At 47.3% G+C, this 14676-nt stretch overlaps 4 protein-coding genes across 4 annotated transcripts; 1 reads left to right on the plus strand and 3 right to left on the minus strand.

The window, feature by feature from the left end:
• Nucleotides 1-615: 615 nt before the first annotated feature.
• On the minus strand, nt 616-1701 carry Z519_10841 (uncharacterized protein; the record flags this gene model as incomplete). The annotated part of the gene is made up of 2 exons (XM_016768556.1): nt 616-896; nt 981-1701. The coding sequence occupies 2 exons, from the start codon at nt 1699-1701 to the stop codon at nt 616-618; spliced, it is 1002 nt and encodes a 333-aa protein (XP_016615463.1).
• Nucleotides 1702-3426: 1725 nt separating this feature from the next.
• Nucleotides 3427-4647, minus strand: Z519_10842 (uncharacterized protein; the record flags this gene model as incomplete). The annotated part of the gene is made up of 2 exons (XM_016768557.1): nt 3427-4417; nt 4466-4647. 2 exons carry the CDS (start codon nt 4645-4647, stop codon nt 3427-3429), a joined length of 1173 nt encoding a protein of 390 aa, XP_016615464.1.
• A 545-nt stretch (nt 4648-5192) lies between these two features.
• Nucleotides 5193-6338, minus strand: Z519_10843 (uncharacterized protein; the record flags this gene model as incomplete). Its single annotated transcript, XM_016768558.1, has 1 exon — nt 5193-6338. One exon carries the CDS (start codon nt 6336-6338, stop codon nt 5193-5195), a length of 1146 nt encoding a protein of 381 aa, XP_016615465.1.
• A 394-nt stretch (nt 6339-6732) lies between these two features.
• On the plus strand, nt 6733-8471 carry Z519_10844 (uncharacterized protein; the record flags this gene model as incomplete). The annotated part of the gene is made up of 4 exons (XM_016768559.1): nt 6733-6846; nt 7022-7492; nt 7551-7868; nt 7950-8471. The coding sequence occupies 4 exons, from the start codon at nt 6733-6735 to the stop codon at nt 8469-8471; spliced, it is 1425 nt and encodes a 474-aa protein (XP_016615466.1).
• Between the last annotated feature and the right edge of the window lie 6205 nt (nt 8472-14676).

Below are 14676 nucleotides of genomic sequence, written 5' to 3' on the forward strand. Positions count from 1 at the left end.
TTCGTTGAAATGCGATGCTAATTCTCAGGGTTTGTCGATTAAGCCAAAGTCGTTCGAGACTGGGTTCTGGGTGTGAGACAGAACTGCTGAGGAGGTGGATCGCCTCCAGATCGCATTCAGTGAGATGGCGACTAGAGATATCGAGAGGTAGCGAGCTGGGGCGTAGCTTGTAGGCCAGGTTGCACCTGCTGTCCAAGACAGAGTCAATTACGCATTGAGACGAGTCTTAACATCAACAACAGTTGCTTAAGGAGTGGACATGGCAGGCTACAGGAAGCAGTTGTAACGACTGAAGGACTGCAAGAACAGAAACCCTGCGTCGGATTTGGGCTGATGGTCCTCCCACAAAGATAGTAGCACCAGCCCTTCGATTCCGTTCCACCGCTAAAAGTACGTCGCTGTATCCCATCTTAGATTACAATACAGTATGCCGTAGAAGCAGTCCCGGAAAGAGTCAGTCTAGACTCCGCTGTAGTTCGATTTCCAACCAATGCAGAGCACCAATGCTTACGGCACTTGGGAGACAAAGCCTCTCGTCCAGTAACAATCGAAGAGACCGAGTATACACGTTTCGTCTGTTTGCGTACACACCGACAAACCTCGCTGTCCGTGTTGCTAATTCATGCGTTTGCTGTCGGGGTTTTCGATCGCGTCTCTAATTTGGGTGGCTTTCTTCGAGTGACGGATTGGCTGGACTGTGAAGTGGTTCTTGTCGATCTGATCTCTAGCTTCTTCTGCTTCCTCCTCGGCGCATTTCCATTTCCATTTGATTGGAATTGTGACTTGGGCGTCTGACCAGGTGTTTCTGGAGGAGCAGGTTGAGGCTTTGAAGGCGCCTGAGGCTTTACTGGTGCTTTTGATTGCTGGTTCTGATTTGACGCTGTCGTGGTCTTTGACTTAGTTCCAGCTGGAGTAGGGTTGCTCCCTTTGGATTGTCTCCCAAGTCCTGTAATTGACGGCATTGAAGGCATTGAAGGCACTGAAGGCACTGAAGGCATTGAAGGCATCGATGCCGTACTCGGGATATAGCTTGTCAAATCCTTGGCCCATTGCTGGTAACCCTCCTGACTTCGACCTCCGCCGTCGTCCCGCCTCTCCTCCAATTCTTCTTGGTTCGGAGCCCTCGTCTGCCGCGCCTCCGACACCATCTTCCGCAGCGCCTTCTTCTGACTTGGCGTGGCTTGCCATCTGGCCCAAATCCCAGAATGGACCGCTGACCGCTCCGTATGCAGATCCAATACCACCTCCCAGCAGAGCGCCTGCCGAAGACACCACACCGCCTACCAGCGCGCCGGTCAATTTCCCCAGAGTGACGCCGGGCTGAATGCCGAGGCCAGCACCGGCCGCAAGGCCCTGAAACGCGCCCGAGCGAGTATATTTCGCGGCCTTGCCAAAAGATTCGGCCTCGATCTCCTTGTTGATGGCTTTGGCAAGGATTTCTTCGCGGGCGTGTGGATCCCCGGCTGCATACGCTGCTTGACGGAGTTCGTAGGCTTTCTTTGCGGCTTCGAGGGCGAGCTGCGCGCTCACGGACGAGCTTTGTTTCACTTCATGCTCTGGGATGGCTGGTTTGCTGGTAGGAGTGGAAGATGCATTGTTGGCATTGGGTTTAGGAGCACTCTGTGCTTGTTGCTTTTGCTGTGGCGTCGGTGTTTGCGGCTTCTGCAGCGATGTGTGTGGTGGTAGCTTCTTGGGTGGCATTTCAGCTGACGGCTCCGGGTAAATCTTCCTGCACGAGAGTTATATATCGCCTGCGCGAAGGGTACCTATGATAAAGTTCTGTATGGTGGCTTTTCATGCTGGACTACGTTGATAAAAATCCCCTTCAGGAATTTAGGTGCGTCACTGTTACACGCTGGGCAGCGCCACAGTGGTTTGCTTAGCACGGCTATGGTAGAGTAGAGCGCCATGAGCGCGTAGAACGGCCTCCCGACCTCTGCTGGTCCTGCCATTTCACGCCATTCCACTTTAGTGTACATACTGAGAGGAGAGGCTCTAGTCCATGGGGCGGAGGTATTTATTTAGGCCCAAAAAACCGCCACCACAGCAGTCCTTATACATACCCTACAAATGGCCCAATTGTCAGCGTACGGTCTTTCCTGAAATCACAGTCAGGACTCGGTTAATTCAAACCCAGCCAAGCACTTCTTAGCTGTAGGTCAGAGTATAAGGGACAGAGGTCCTACCACAGCAAGCGTCCTATAACCTGGGTGGAACGTCCTGGAGATCAGACCCGGCACAAAATTCAGGCCTAGGATAGCGTATCGATCAAGTCTGCGACCCCAGGACCTCCCCACCCCTGGGAACCGTATCCCTGTAGGTGTTCACACTTTTATCAACGCCGTTTGTCGCATCGCCCGGTTATAGAGGTGGCGTTAGCCACACTCTCCCGCCGCATGTGGAGTATATGGTGCTAATTAGCTGTCGGAGACCTCAACGGAGGCTATGTAAGAGAAGCGGCTAGAGGAAATCGTATCGCAATAGCAACTAGGAATGAGTTCGTAAAGATGCTTCGTGGGGTCTTGGACCTCATATAGCTTATGCCACCTTCTGCAGGATTAGCAATTTTTAAGAATAGGTTAGCGCAGGAACAATTTCAGGTCGTCGTTGGTGCTATACGTGATGAAAAGCGAGTGGGTACGAAGGTGGAGTGGACAAAAAAGCTGCACGGGGCCGGGTTTTATTCATCTTTTCCCGCCTGGCGAGCCTCGCCGCCAAGCGTCGGCTTAGGTAGTACAGTTGGGAGTGTGGAATGGCGCTCTCGCCCAGCCCAGTCGGCATTCAGATATACCTTTTATTTCGGGACATTTAGAAAAGGAGATTTAGAAGCTTTGTGGTACGACGATTGCGGGCGGTTTTTACTCATCCTGGCATGTGACCAAGCTGGCAGGGAAGCTCGGTAAAGGCAGGGGTCATTAGAGGTGACACTCAACTCTCGTTGTCAATGAAACGCGAAGAAAGATGGGAGATGTGTCGAATGCAAGGCACGGTCTGAAAGGGGGTTCATATGTACGAAGTACTGGTCCCGACACCCCCACAGAGAGCCACGGCCATATGTTACGTGGACCATGGACGGATGTATCAAGAACCGATGCTGCGCATGGGTTACACACGGGGCCCTTCATTCTAGCTAGCAAGCAGAGAAGCAAAACGTCTAGTTTTTCTTAATGAGAAGAAGATCCTCTCTCTCCCCTATCGTACAATGCTTGGAGGTGTGTATCTTTCGTCTCCAGGACAGTTATCTCCCTCCATTTCCTTGCCTGCCCAATAGATCCAAGCGCCTGGTGGCTCGTAGTGACACACTCCGTGTTGGGACAAGCGGGAACACCAGAACGCCCCCTTATTGTGCAATGGTTGACATGAGGACAGGCCATTAGAAGTGATACAAATGTACAGTAACGCCGAGGTGCAGTGACGACGACGGTATCATGAAGTAGTCCCGAAGAGTCGTAAGAAAATCTCGTAGGTCGACATCATCACAGCCGCGGCAGGTACAGCTCGCAGCAAATGCGGCGTCATGCCCCCATACAACCCGGCCAACCCTTCTTCTTTGGCCACGAGACGGAAGCACTGCACCAGGCCGGTATATTTCATCGTGACTCTGCCCGTCTCCGTGGTGATGGTCGGGGCTTGCCGCAATCTCGTCCTGACTACTTCGTGTGGGTATGTAATGACTGCCGCGAAGAGCTTCGCACCGGCCGCGGCACAAAACTTCCCTCCAAATTCCTCCGCATCATCGAGCATCGTTCGTTGGTAACCCGGGAGTGACAGCCGCTTAGCTTCCCTTCGGGCAAGGGACAGCTTCATCCGCTCATACAACACCCATTGAAGAGTAGACTCGGTGACTCCCAGGTACGAGGCTGACAGACCCCGGTACAGGCCTCGAAAGCCCTCATGTCGGACCGTCTGCTTGATGCAGTCCCAACTATTCTTGTACTGTCGTCCCTTTGAAGGATCGTGACTGGCCGTGGTTTTGTCCAGCTGTAGTCTTGTCTTGACGACCCAGATAGGATTCGTTGCAGTACCCGTTGCTATTCCCGCTGTAGCTGCCGCAAGGAGATGGACGCTCCATACATTTTCACGCCCTTCAGGGTTCAGATAGTTATTCAGGATTCTCTTGCCATTCCCGTACACATAGAAGTTGATGCTCCGCGCGGGCACGACACCGATCAAGTTTGCTCCGAGACCTCGAAACAATGCCCGAAAGCCCTCGTGTTGGTATATCGATCGGAGGATCTGTACAGTCTCGGCGATATGGAAGAACGCTGCTCTGGGCACGGAGGTGAGGGTGAGTTTGTGCGGCAGTGGGTGTTGAGCGTGAAGAACCCTCAGTTGAGCTTGATAGAAATCGGACTGAAGTCGGGTCTTCAGGACGTCAAGAGGAGAAGTGAGAGTGGCCGCAGCCATGCCACCAATACTAGGACATCATGAGATTTGATTAGGAACACAGGGTTTGTGCGCATACCCTCCCGCGACAAAATGAGCCCAGGGCTTAGCCTTGGGCCCATCTTTTGCTACCGCAGTCGCATAGTCACGCTGGCCCTCTGGAACAACTTGTCCAGTCTCCCGGGGCTGTAGAATCAGAGTACTTTCTCCTCTCGTGCTGGTACCCTGGAAAGGCTCAGGAGTCGCCGCGGGAAAGGTCATGAACGTTTGGCGGGGATCACGTAGAAGAAGAAAAAGCCTGCGCGAATGTTGGAAACGAGGCCACAGAAAGGCAGAAGTGCACAATCAAAGAGGGAATGGAAGAATAATACTGGCAGGACAATGCAAGGCGACAACGACGAGACTGAACTGAATTTCGTTGCAACTCGTTCGATGCGCCAGACAGGAAATGGAAATTTTGAATCGGACCCGGAAAAACTGAATATCCGGCTAGCCGAGAGGCTCGCCGTGGTCACGTGGAAGGCTTCGTATCGCTAGATCTCTCCCGTTGATCAAGCTCGGGCATCTTTTGCCACATGCAAACAGATGATCTAATACAAAGAATGCATACTTGGTCCATTTACAATGGCAAAGCTGTAACCTTCTTTTGCCTATTCCTCGGCTGATCCCGAAAGAAAGTGCTCTCCATCAGATGGAGAATGTCGGGGTATGGCCATACAACACCCGAGGTATGTAACGAGGTAGCATGAGCCCCCAGCCGGCTATTTATCCACCAATCTTCGCTTCCACCGGATCTTTGTCCGATCTCATCCTTCCTTTCCTTTCCCACCGGAACCTTTCTCGTGGTCGTTCCCAAGGCTGCCCAAGCTCGACGCTTTGTCTTTTTCGTCATGAAACTGTGCAGGCTCATGCCTCTGGCGGTTAACCTGCAGCGAGAAGACGTCGAATCTCTGATATCCCCCGGCAACATCATGGTACTGCTTGCCTTCTATACACTCATTCAGGTCTAGATCTGCAAAGAGAATTGCTTCCATATCCGTGACGATACTTTGTCTATCCAGCCGCCGATTTGTGGTAAGGTCCAACGCAAACCCGCTATGAACGGTCTTGCCGGTTGGATCGAGAAACTGACTTGCTGCTCGTGGGTAGCTTGCTAGCTTCTTTTGTATGTCCTCTGGCATCTCAGTCATTGCAGCAATGTCAGCCATGGCGGCATCGTCGAGATGTCCCGCACTCATAATTCCGAAGCATTTGGCTTCAAAGCAATGAGCCGCTGCTCGCGTGTGATTTGCAGCAAGATTGTCATAGTTGCGACTGCTAGAGCTCACAGGGTTGACCTCATTGTCAGAGTCACTGACGAGGGCCCTAGTAGGCCAGATGGCGGGCCAGGTGGAAATATGGACTTGCTCTCCCTGTGCCATAAGAGTATATCGGGCCAGCGGATTGGTATTCTCACCACAGATCAGCGCCCCAATCTTGCCGTATTGGGTTTGTGCAACGCATAGGCCATAGCCGTCCCCAGGAGCCCAAGTCAACTTCTCAAAGAACGTAGGCATCAGTTTTCGGTGATGCACCAGGATCTCGCCATCATTGCCAATGATTATATTGGTGTTGAAAAGAGTGCCGGAGCTGTATCGCACCCTCTCAGATATTCCCAGACTGACTACAACGCGGTTGTCGCGTGCTGCTTGACGGATGGCAGAGATCTCTTCGCCATCGACATAGACCGACTCCTGCACCATCTGTCGGAAAAAGTGATGGGCGTGGGTGGGCGGCAGCAGCGAAGACCATACTGGGAAAGCAGGGATTGACGACTCCGGCAGCACCACTAGATTTGCCGAGTATCTGGCAGCTGTCTTAATGCAATTGACCGTCTTCTGTGTTGTGCGAGCAGCAGACAGAATGTGGGGTGAGATGTGGCATGCTGCTGCCCTCAGGCTGGGTAGAGCCATGATAGAGGCTGCGGCATGTCGCTAGGACAAAAGCCTGAAGCAGCAGTCAGCCGAGATGAAATCCCCAGGCAGCCCGCCATTGGATTTAGGCCGTCTTGCCCCGTGGTCTGATAAAGCTGGGGGTGGAAGTACAGGAAACATCTCCGTGGTGAGCAAGGGTGAGTGGCTTTCCGAATCTGGTCTCCACTGCCTCGGTTCTCGGATTGCGCGAACGGTACCCGTCACCACCAGCAAGCGGGCTAAGTTCTGATCTTTGTTGTTGATCACTAAATCCATTCCATCTCGTTCCTCATCACCATCTTTCAAATTGCTATAATCCCGACCTTGCTGCTTCGATCAGGGAACCCTCTCACCACTTCCCCTGCTTCTTCTCCAGCTACACAGTTGCTTCAAGATGTCTGTCCCCTATCTCATCAACAGCGCCGGCGGGCACATTCCTGCCTCGGAGAGAATCCCAGTTATCGCCAGACCTTTCGTGAGCGAGCGAGCAAAGAAGACACTGGACCTGGTAAGTCAGAATGAATGATAAAGGCCTTAACCATCTCTCCCATACCGCTTTCATTGCTGCCGCTCTGTACCGTGCCTTGGAGCCAGCTCCAGGCCAATATCTTCCACCATGGCCGAAGTAAATGAACATCAAAGAAAAAGAAAAGAGCCAATACCAATGATTCGGCGCCTTCTAGGTTGAGAGATTCGTCGAGGAAGAATGCATTCCTGCCGACGCCGTCTTCGCCCAACAGATCAACCAACACGGCAATGACCCGGTCTCCCGCTTCGACGCCCATCCCCAGATCATTGAAGACCTCAAGGCCAAAGCTCGCAAACTGGGTCTATGGAACATGTTCCTGCCCAAGAACCACTTTAAGGAAGGTGCCGGATTTTCCAACCTGGAATACGGCTTGATGGCCGAGTACCTGGGCAAGTCCAGCACCGCGAGCGAAGCTACCAACTGTGCGGCTCCCGACACGGGCAACATGGAAGTATTCGCCAAGTACGGGACCGAGGAGCAGAAGCAGAAATGGCTTGTGCCGTTGTTGAACGGAGAGATCCGGTCGGCGTTTTTGATGACAGAGCCGCAAGTGGCGAGCAGTGATGCGACAAACATCGAGTTGAACATGAGGAAGGATGGGGACTACTACGTGCTCAACGGCCAGGTTTGTCTTATCATCATTGCCATTCTATATACCTCGTGTCTAACAACGTGGTGAAAAGAAATGGTGGTCCAGCGGTGCCGGCGACCGCCGATGCAAGATCTACATCGTCATGGGCAAATCCGACCCCAACAACCCAAACCCCTACAGACAACAATCCGTCATTCTCGTGCCCGCTGATACTCCCGGCCTCACCGTGGAGCGCATGCTATCGGTGATTGGCTTTGACGATGCTCCTCACGGACATGGCCATATCACCTTCAACAATGTCCGCGTGCACAAGAGCAACATGATCTTGGGCGAGGGACGAGGCTTCGAGGTCGTCCAGGGCCGTCTCGGACCCGGCAGAATTCACCACGCCATGAGATCCGTCGGTGCTGTAAGTTGGAATTCCGCCACGCCCCCCAAAATGGTGACTTTGGTACATGTTCTAATCAAAACTTTGCTTTTCTATCTACAGGCCGAAAGAGCCCTGGAGTACTTCCTGGCACGCATGAACGACCCGGCCAAGAAGCCGTTCGGCAAACTGCTCGCGGAGCACGGCATCATGCTGGAGCGGGTGGCGCGCTCACGAATCGAAATCGACGCCGCGCGCCTCGCGGTGCTCAACGCGGCCATCAAGATCGACCAGTCCAACGCCAAGGACGCCCTCAAGGAGATCGCCGAGGTGAAAGTGCAGGTGCCCAACGTGCTTCTCGACGTGCTCGACCGCGCCATCCAGGCGTACGGCGGCGCCGGCGTGTCCCAGGACACACCCCTCGCGAACATGTGGGCCAGCGGGCGCACGATGCGCATCGTCGACGGACCAGATGAGGTGCACATCCTGCAGCTGGGCCGCAACGAGAATAAGCGTGGTCCCGCGCTGCTGAAGCGCATCGAGGCACAGAAGAAGAAGACCCAAGAACTCTTTAGGCAGTATGGCCTCGAGGCGAAGGATCCCTTGGCCCTGAAGCGCGTCAGTGGAGGCCAGTCGAAGTTGTAGGTAGTTTGTGGATGAAACTTCTCACAGTGTGAGAGTATTTATGGTTGGGTCGATCACCGGCTTTTTTTGTGTGTGTGTGCGTGTCCAATTGAGTAAATCAGGAAAAAAAAAAAAGGCCCAAATCTATTACTTCTGTGTATCTACAATGCTCCGCAACTGGGCCCTCCTCTTGCGGTTTTGTCTTCTTTGTTCTTATTTCTTGTGTGGAGTGAGTGAGTGAGTGCGCACATGTGATTTTATTTCCCCAGAACTTTTTCTCTTTCCTCCTCGGCCAAGCAAGCATGTACCTCCTATCTGAGCACGTCTCCGTCTTCAGACAATATTCACTCAACATTCCGCTAGGGGGATTGCATATATACATATATATATTATCTATACCCCGAACTATGCTTTATCTATTACCACTTTCGTTTAGGAAAGGGAGCGAGGCCGCTTTAATCTGGCACGTGACGGAGCATCGATGAGGCTAGGCCGAGCACGGGCGAGCCACGGCAAAGTACGGGGGGAAGCGCCGGAGCACTGGGCGAGCCACAAGGAGCGCTGCCCTGATACCAATTCTCAGAAGTCAGTTCGGGCTCAGGGGTCCCCTTTGGGCCTCGGCTACAGTTACCCAGCTATAAACCTTCCACTTATTTCAGCCAAGCCTACTGCCTGGTAACTTTCGATCCGTTCGTCTACGTGGTAATACGTCTTACTCAATCCTAATATTTGCGAACCGTTACATCCGATAAGTACACATATTGTACTATAGTATAGTACGTCACTGGTTCACGATACCAGCGAAACATCGAGGCAGACGAATGTCCGGGAACCTAGTAGAATCCCTCCACTTACGCTACTATCTAAATTTCCTTATAACCTTTAATGGCGATCGAAACGAGGTGTCGAGGGGAATCTATTCGCAAATTCGATAGAGCGCCCCTTTTAACGTCCGGGAGATAAAAAAGGCCTTAGTGCTTACGCCTAGGCGCTCCGTCCGTATTTAGATAGGTCTACTAAGGCTTAGCATTAGGGTAGTCCATCGTTATCGTAATTTAACGAAGACTAATTTCTATTTCTAAATCTAAGTCGAGGTCTCTATACGATGCGCCATAAAAATCATTAACTTAGAGAACGATACGGACGACGTAGTACTCGAAGAGATTACCGTAAAAAATATATAATAAAGCGAACTACTTATTTGTTAAGGATCCCTACTGATCCTAACTAGGTTAGGGTTCTTAGCAACAATCCTAGGATAGCATGAGCTAGTTAAGGAAGACACAAGGTATAAGCAGGGTTCTCTATTACTAAGAACTATATAGTCCAGTAGATAATATAAGTTGGCTACGAAGAGAGTGTAACTATCTAGGGTAGTGAGGGTATATATATAATGCTTACGCTCTGTGCGCTCTATGCGCTCTATGCGCTCTGTTAATAGAGCCGGCAGGGCTAATAGAGCCAATAGGGTATATTATATGACCCAGCCTTATTCCTTCGTGGATCCTTCCAGGTGTCTAATAAGCGTGGTGAGTCGGGCCCGTGCGACTCGTAGTCGATCTTCCGTAAGGCTGTATCTAACACTATCCTCTCTCCGATTAGACTCTTATCCTAAGAGTTCGTCTTAGCGATGATATAAAAGCGGGACACTGCCCGGCTTAAATTTATCTAAGTTTAAGAATGTCTTCCCTTCTTTCTTCTTTAGGTATTCGCAAGGTTTCCCGCTAACGTTCCCTCGAGCGCCGCCTTCTTACTAAAAAGATAAAACGCCTAGGTCTCTTAACTATAGCTCCTTATTCGAATTATACTAGGTCGTCCTCCGTCTACTTTCTCCTAAAAGGTAATTCTCGCTATAGTGAGTGTACTTAGAAAAATATAAAGTGTGATGATTAATATTCCGAGGAGGAGTTTTAGTCTCTAGAAAAGAAGAAGAAGAAATTAGAGAGTCGTTACCGTGAGGCTCGTAAGGGAATGGCGAAGCGGGCCCGGAGGCTATAACCGCATGGCCTAAGTACGTACTGAGGCTACTAAGTTTATAGCCGAGTTAGCTAAGCTAGAGCGTCGGCTGGCTGGCTATTAGCGATAAATAGAAGGGTATACTCGCGCTTAGAGTGATATAGTGATTCGGTAATCCTAGGTGTTAAATGCCCTTAATCGGGAGAAGGGGTATACGCCGGATGAACCTGAGCTACCGATAGCTCATGAGTTTATCTTCGACGATGAATAGCTAAATGCTTTACTAGCGTTAAAAACTACTTAGAATAATCCTTTCTTATTTTCCCTAGAAGTTTCTTCGAAAGGTTGGTCTCCGGTTCCTAGCTATTTTCGCACTCGTCGTATCCTAACTATTTAATTAGATATTAAGGCTAGCCGCGCCTAACGCGTTTTCTAAGGACTTTCTTAACATTATATTTCTCGGGTACTATCTCCTTATCTAGCGAAAGTATTTAGATGATTTTAGCGTTCCGCGGTGCTAGTTTAAGAAGTGCTTTATAAAATACGTTATGAATCTTTATATTCTTTAGTAGTTTTAGTCGATATATAACGTCTCTAAGTTTATCTTTAATTCTAAATAGTTCGAGTTTTATGTAGTTTAGCTTCGCGCTTAGTCTCTTCGTTTTAATGTTTTTTCGTAAAAGATAGACGGGGTTCCTCTTCTCTAGAAGCGATCTCTCGATTCGTTTCTTATTTACGTAGCTTACCATTCTTTCTATGAGAAATCATAGATCTAACTTAAGTTATTTATATAGTTCTTTTATAGTTAATGCTATACTCTTAGTTCTTAGGTTTAGACTTTCGTCTATAACTTCTTCGAGTCGTGGGTGAAAACCATAGTTAGTAAAGAATAGACTCATTCCTATTACTAACTTATAATTATTAAAGTAAAATTAAGTAACTAGTAATAGTCTTACCTAGTTTATCTAACTATAGTCTACGTATATCCTTAGATATTATTTTAGAGTCTAGTTCGTTCTTTCTATTTAACCGTCTATTTAAGGGTGAAACGATGTAAATAGTTTATGCTTCGTCATTAGTAGCTCCATTAATGCCTTCTAAAATTTAGATGTGAAGAGCTTATCTCTATCTATAATAATCTCTCTCGGTATTTTATAATTAATAAAGACTATTCGTAGAAATTTATATACGAATTCTTCTACTATTGATCTCTTAAGGTATAGTCTAAAGTATAAGAACTTCGTTAGCCTATTATATATTATTAGTATACTATCGTAGGTCACTCCCGTAAGAGATTCTTATGATTTAGATAGTTTCGTAATGAAGTCGAATGTAATAGATATCTAGGCTCCGTCGGGGACTTACAACGATTTTAGTAGTCCGTAGGGCCTATGTCTCGCGTGCTTCGTCTACGCGCACACTTCGCACTAATTAATAAATTCTTAGATCTCTTATCTCATATACTTTTAGGGGTCGTGGTGTCGGGTGATGAGCTCGATTATCTTATCGGCTCCCGGGTGTCTCATTAATGGGTCGTTATAATAATGCTTTATAACTTCTAGGCGTGTAACTTCATTATACACTCTATCTACGAAGTGATATTCTATTATATTGGTTTTTAGGTTAAATCGGTAGTCATCTCTTTCTGAGACTACTTCTGCTGCTGTAAGCACTGGTTATGTATATGTAAGATATTCTCTCTCTTATCGTAGTAAAGTTAATGAGGTTAGCTTTATATCCTTTATATAGTCTGGTCGTCGACTAAGGGCATCTGCTCGGCCGTTTTCTTTCCCTTTAACATGGTAGATTCTAAAGTTATATATGGCGAGTGTTTCTACCCATCGTACTTATCTTCTATTAAGTGTTTTAGTCGTGCTTCAGTATAAAAGATTCTTATAATCTAAATAGATCTTCACTAAATATTTAAGTTCTTCTAAATACACTCTCCAATGTCTAAATGCTTTCACTATAGCGAGTAATTCTTTATCGTAAATATCGTAGTAAAGTTCTAGTTCTATTATTTTTCGTGAGAAGTAGGCGACTAACCTAATCTTCCCGTCTTATCCTATCTATGTAAGGACCGTAGCGATCGCGTTATCTAATACATCTATCTCGAGGAGCGTCTATAGGTCCGGGTCGAAGATCGTAAGGATCGGGGCCTTAGTAAACGCTTTCTTAAGATTTTTAATCGTCTATCTAGTAAGCTCTATTAAAGTAAAGGTCGCGACTCCTTTCTTTATTAGGTTTGTCAGGGGTGTAGTGATTCGCGAGTAGTTCCGTATAAACTTTCGATAGAAGTTGGCGAATCCTAGGAACGCTTATAGTTTTTTTAGTGTAGTTAGTTCTAGCCATTCTAATACACTTTTAACTTTATTAGGGTTTATCTTAAGTTCTTCTCGGGTGACTATATATTCTAAGAATTTAACACTATCTTTATGAAATTCACACTTCTCTAGCTTAATCGGTAACTGGTATTCTTAAAGAGTCTCTAGTATCTTCATTACGTATTCTATATATTCCTTATAAGTCTTAGAGTAGATTAATATATTATCTAAGTATACGATATAAAATATATTAAGGTATTTTCTTAATATATTGTTAATTAGTGCCTAGAACGTTGCTGGGGCGTTAGTGAGTCTAAATGGCATCACACAATACTCGAATAGTTCATATCGAGTTCTGAAAGCTGTTTTCCATTCTTCGTCTTCTTTTATACGTATACGGTAGTACGCGTCTCGAATGTCGAGTGCCGTGAAGTACCTAGCGCCTCTTAGCCGGTCTTGTAGCTCATCGATTCGTGGTAGCGGGTAGACATTTTTAATGGTAATGTCGTTAAGCTTTCGATAGTCCACATATAATCGAAGTTTTCCATCTTTTTTCGGAGCGAATAGAATCGAATATCCTGCTTCTAATTCCGATGATCGAATATAGCCTTTAACTATATTTTCTTTAAGGTATTCTCGTAGAGCGACTTACTCTTTCTCCGATAGAGAGTAGAGGGGTTCGAATATAGGTTGTTTTCCCTTCTATAAGTGGATCTCATGATCTTATGGCTTATATTCCGATAGTGCATTAGTTTCTACTCTTTTCTCGAACATTGATTTTAAGTATACGTATTGTGGTGAACATTCTATAGTCGCGTTATTAAAAACCCGTGCTGGTCGCACCTAGACCGTTTTCTTTGCGTGGGTTTATGCCGCCCTCATTTCTATTTCTGGGGTTTTATTATCGTGGTCGTAGTTATCGAACCGTATCTAGGATTTAGCTTAGTCGATAATAGGGTTGTAGTATTTTAGCTATGGTATTCTAAGGACTATATCGTATTTTATATTCATAATATTAAGGTCCAGCTTTTTCTAGTGATCATCGATCGTTAGTTACACTGCTTTTAGCTCGTGCGTAAGTTATATCATGATTATTCCATCGAATCTAGTAATTAAGTCGAATTCTGGCCTTAGAACTTTCTAGTCTTATAGCTTCTCTACTACCCTTATATATACGAGGTTCCCTATACACCCTAAATCTATTAGGATGCTAACTTCTTAGTCTTTAAGTGTTTCTCTAAGAAATATAGCCCTAGCGTTAGACCTCATAGCCGCATTTACTTCGAGTTTTAACTTTCGCCTTTCTTCTCTAGTTCTAACTAAATATACGCCTTTACTATTAATCTTCTAGCGCTAACGTTTTCTAGAGATATACTTTCGGTAGTGTAGGTATCTCTTATTCTCTTACTAACCTAGTTTTTTAGTTAGTGAAGGTGGTTTATTCTTCTATCTTAAGGTTATAATACGTCGTAGTTATAGTCGTTATAACGTTAGATTAGCTCGGTGTAGGCTTATTGTGCTTTAATAGCCGTTATGCCCAGCTTCTCGGGCTATAAATAGTCGAGATGCTACTCGTGGAGGTGTGGAATTAATCGGAGTGGATAACTATAAACGCGGTTATAAGGAAATAGTCCGGCGATAAGTACGTTAGGCAAAGTCTTAATATATCGTGGGACTAGAACTCCTCGTTCCCGATATGCGCGTATAGTTGCCTATACCCCGGCTTCTGCTCGATCCATAATCCTTATGTAATTAATTCGTTCGCGAATCTTGTTAAGGATCCCTACTGATCCTAACTGGGTTAGGGTTCTCAGCAACAATCCTGGTATAGCATGAGCTGGTTGTGGATCACACGCGATATGAGCAAGGTTTCTCTGTTACTAAGAACTGTATAGTCCAGTAGATAACATGAGTTGGCTACGGAGAGAGTGTAACTATGTAGGGGT

This window comes from Cladophialophora bantiana (assembly GCF_000835475.1).
Source record: "Cladophialophora bantiana CBS 173.52 unplaced genomic scaffold supercont1.19, whole genome shotgun sequence".
Taxonomy (NCBI): Eukaryota; Fungi; Ascomycota; class Eurotiomycetes; order Chaetothyriales; family Herpotrichiellaceae; genus Cladophialophora; species Cladophialophora bantiana.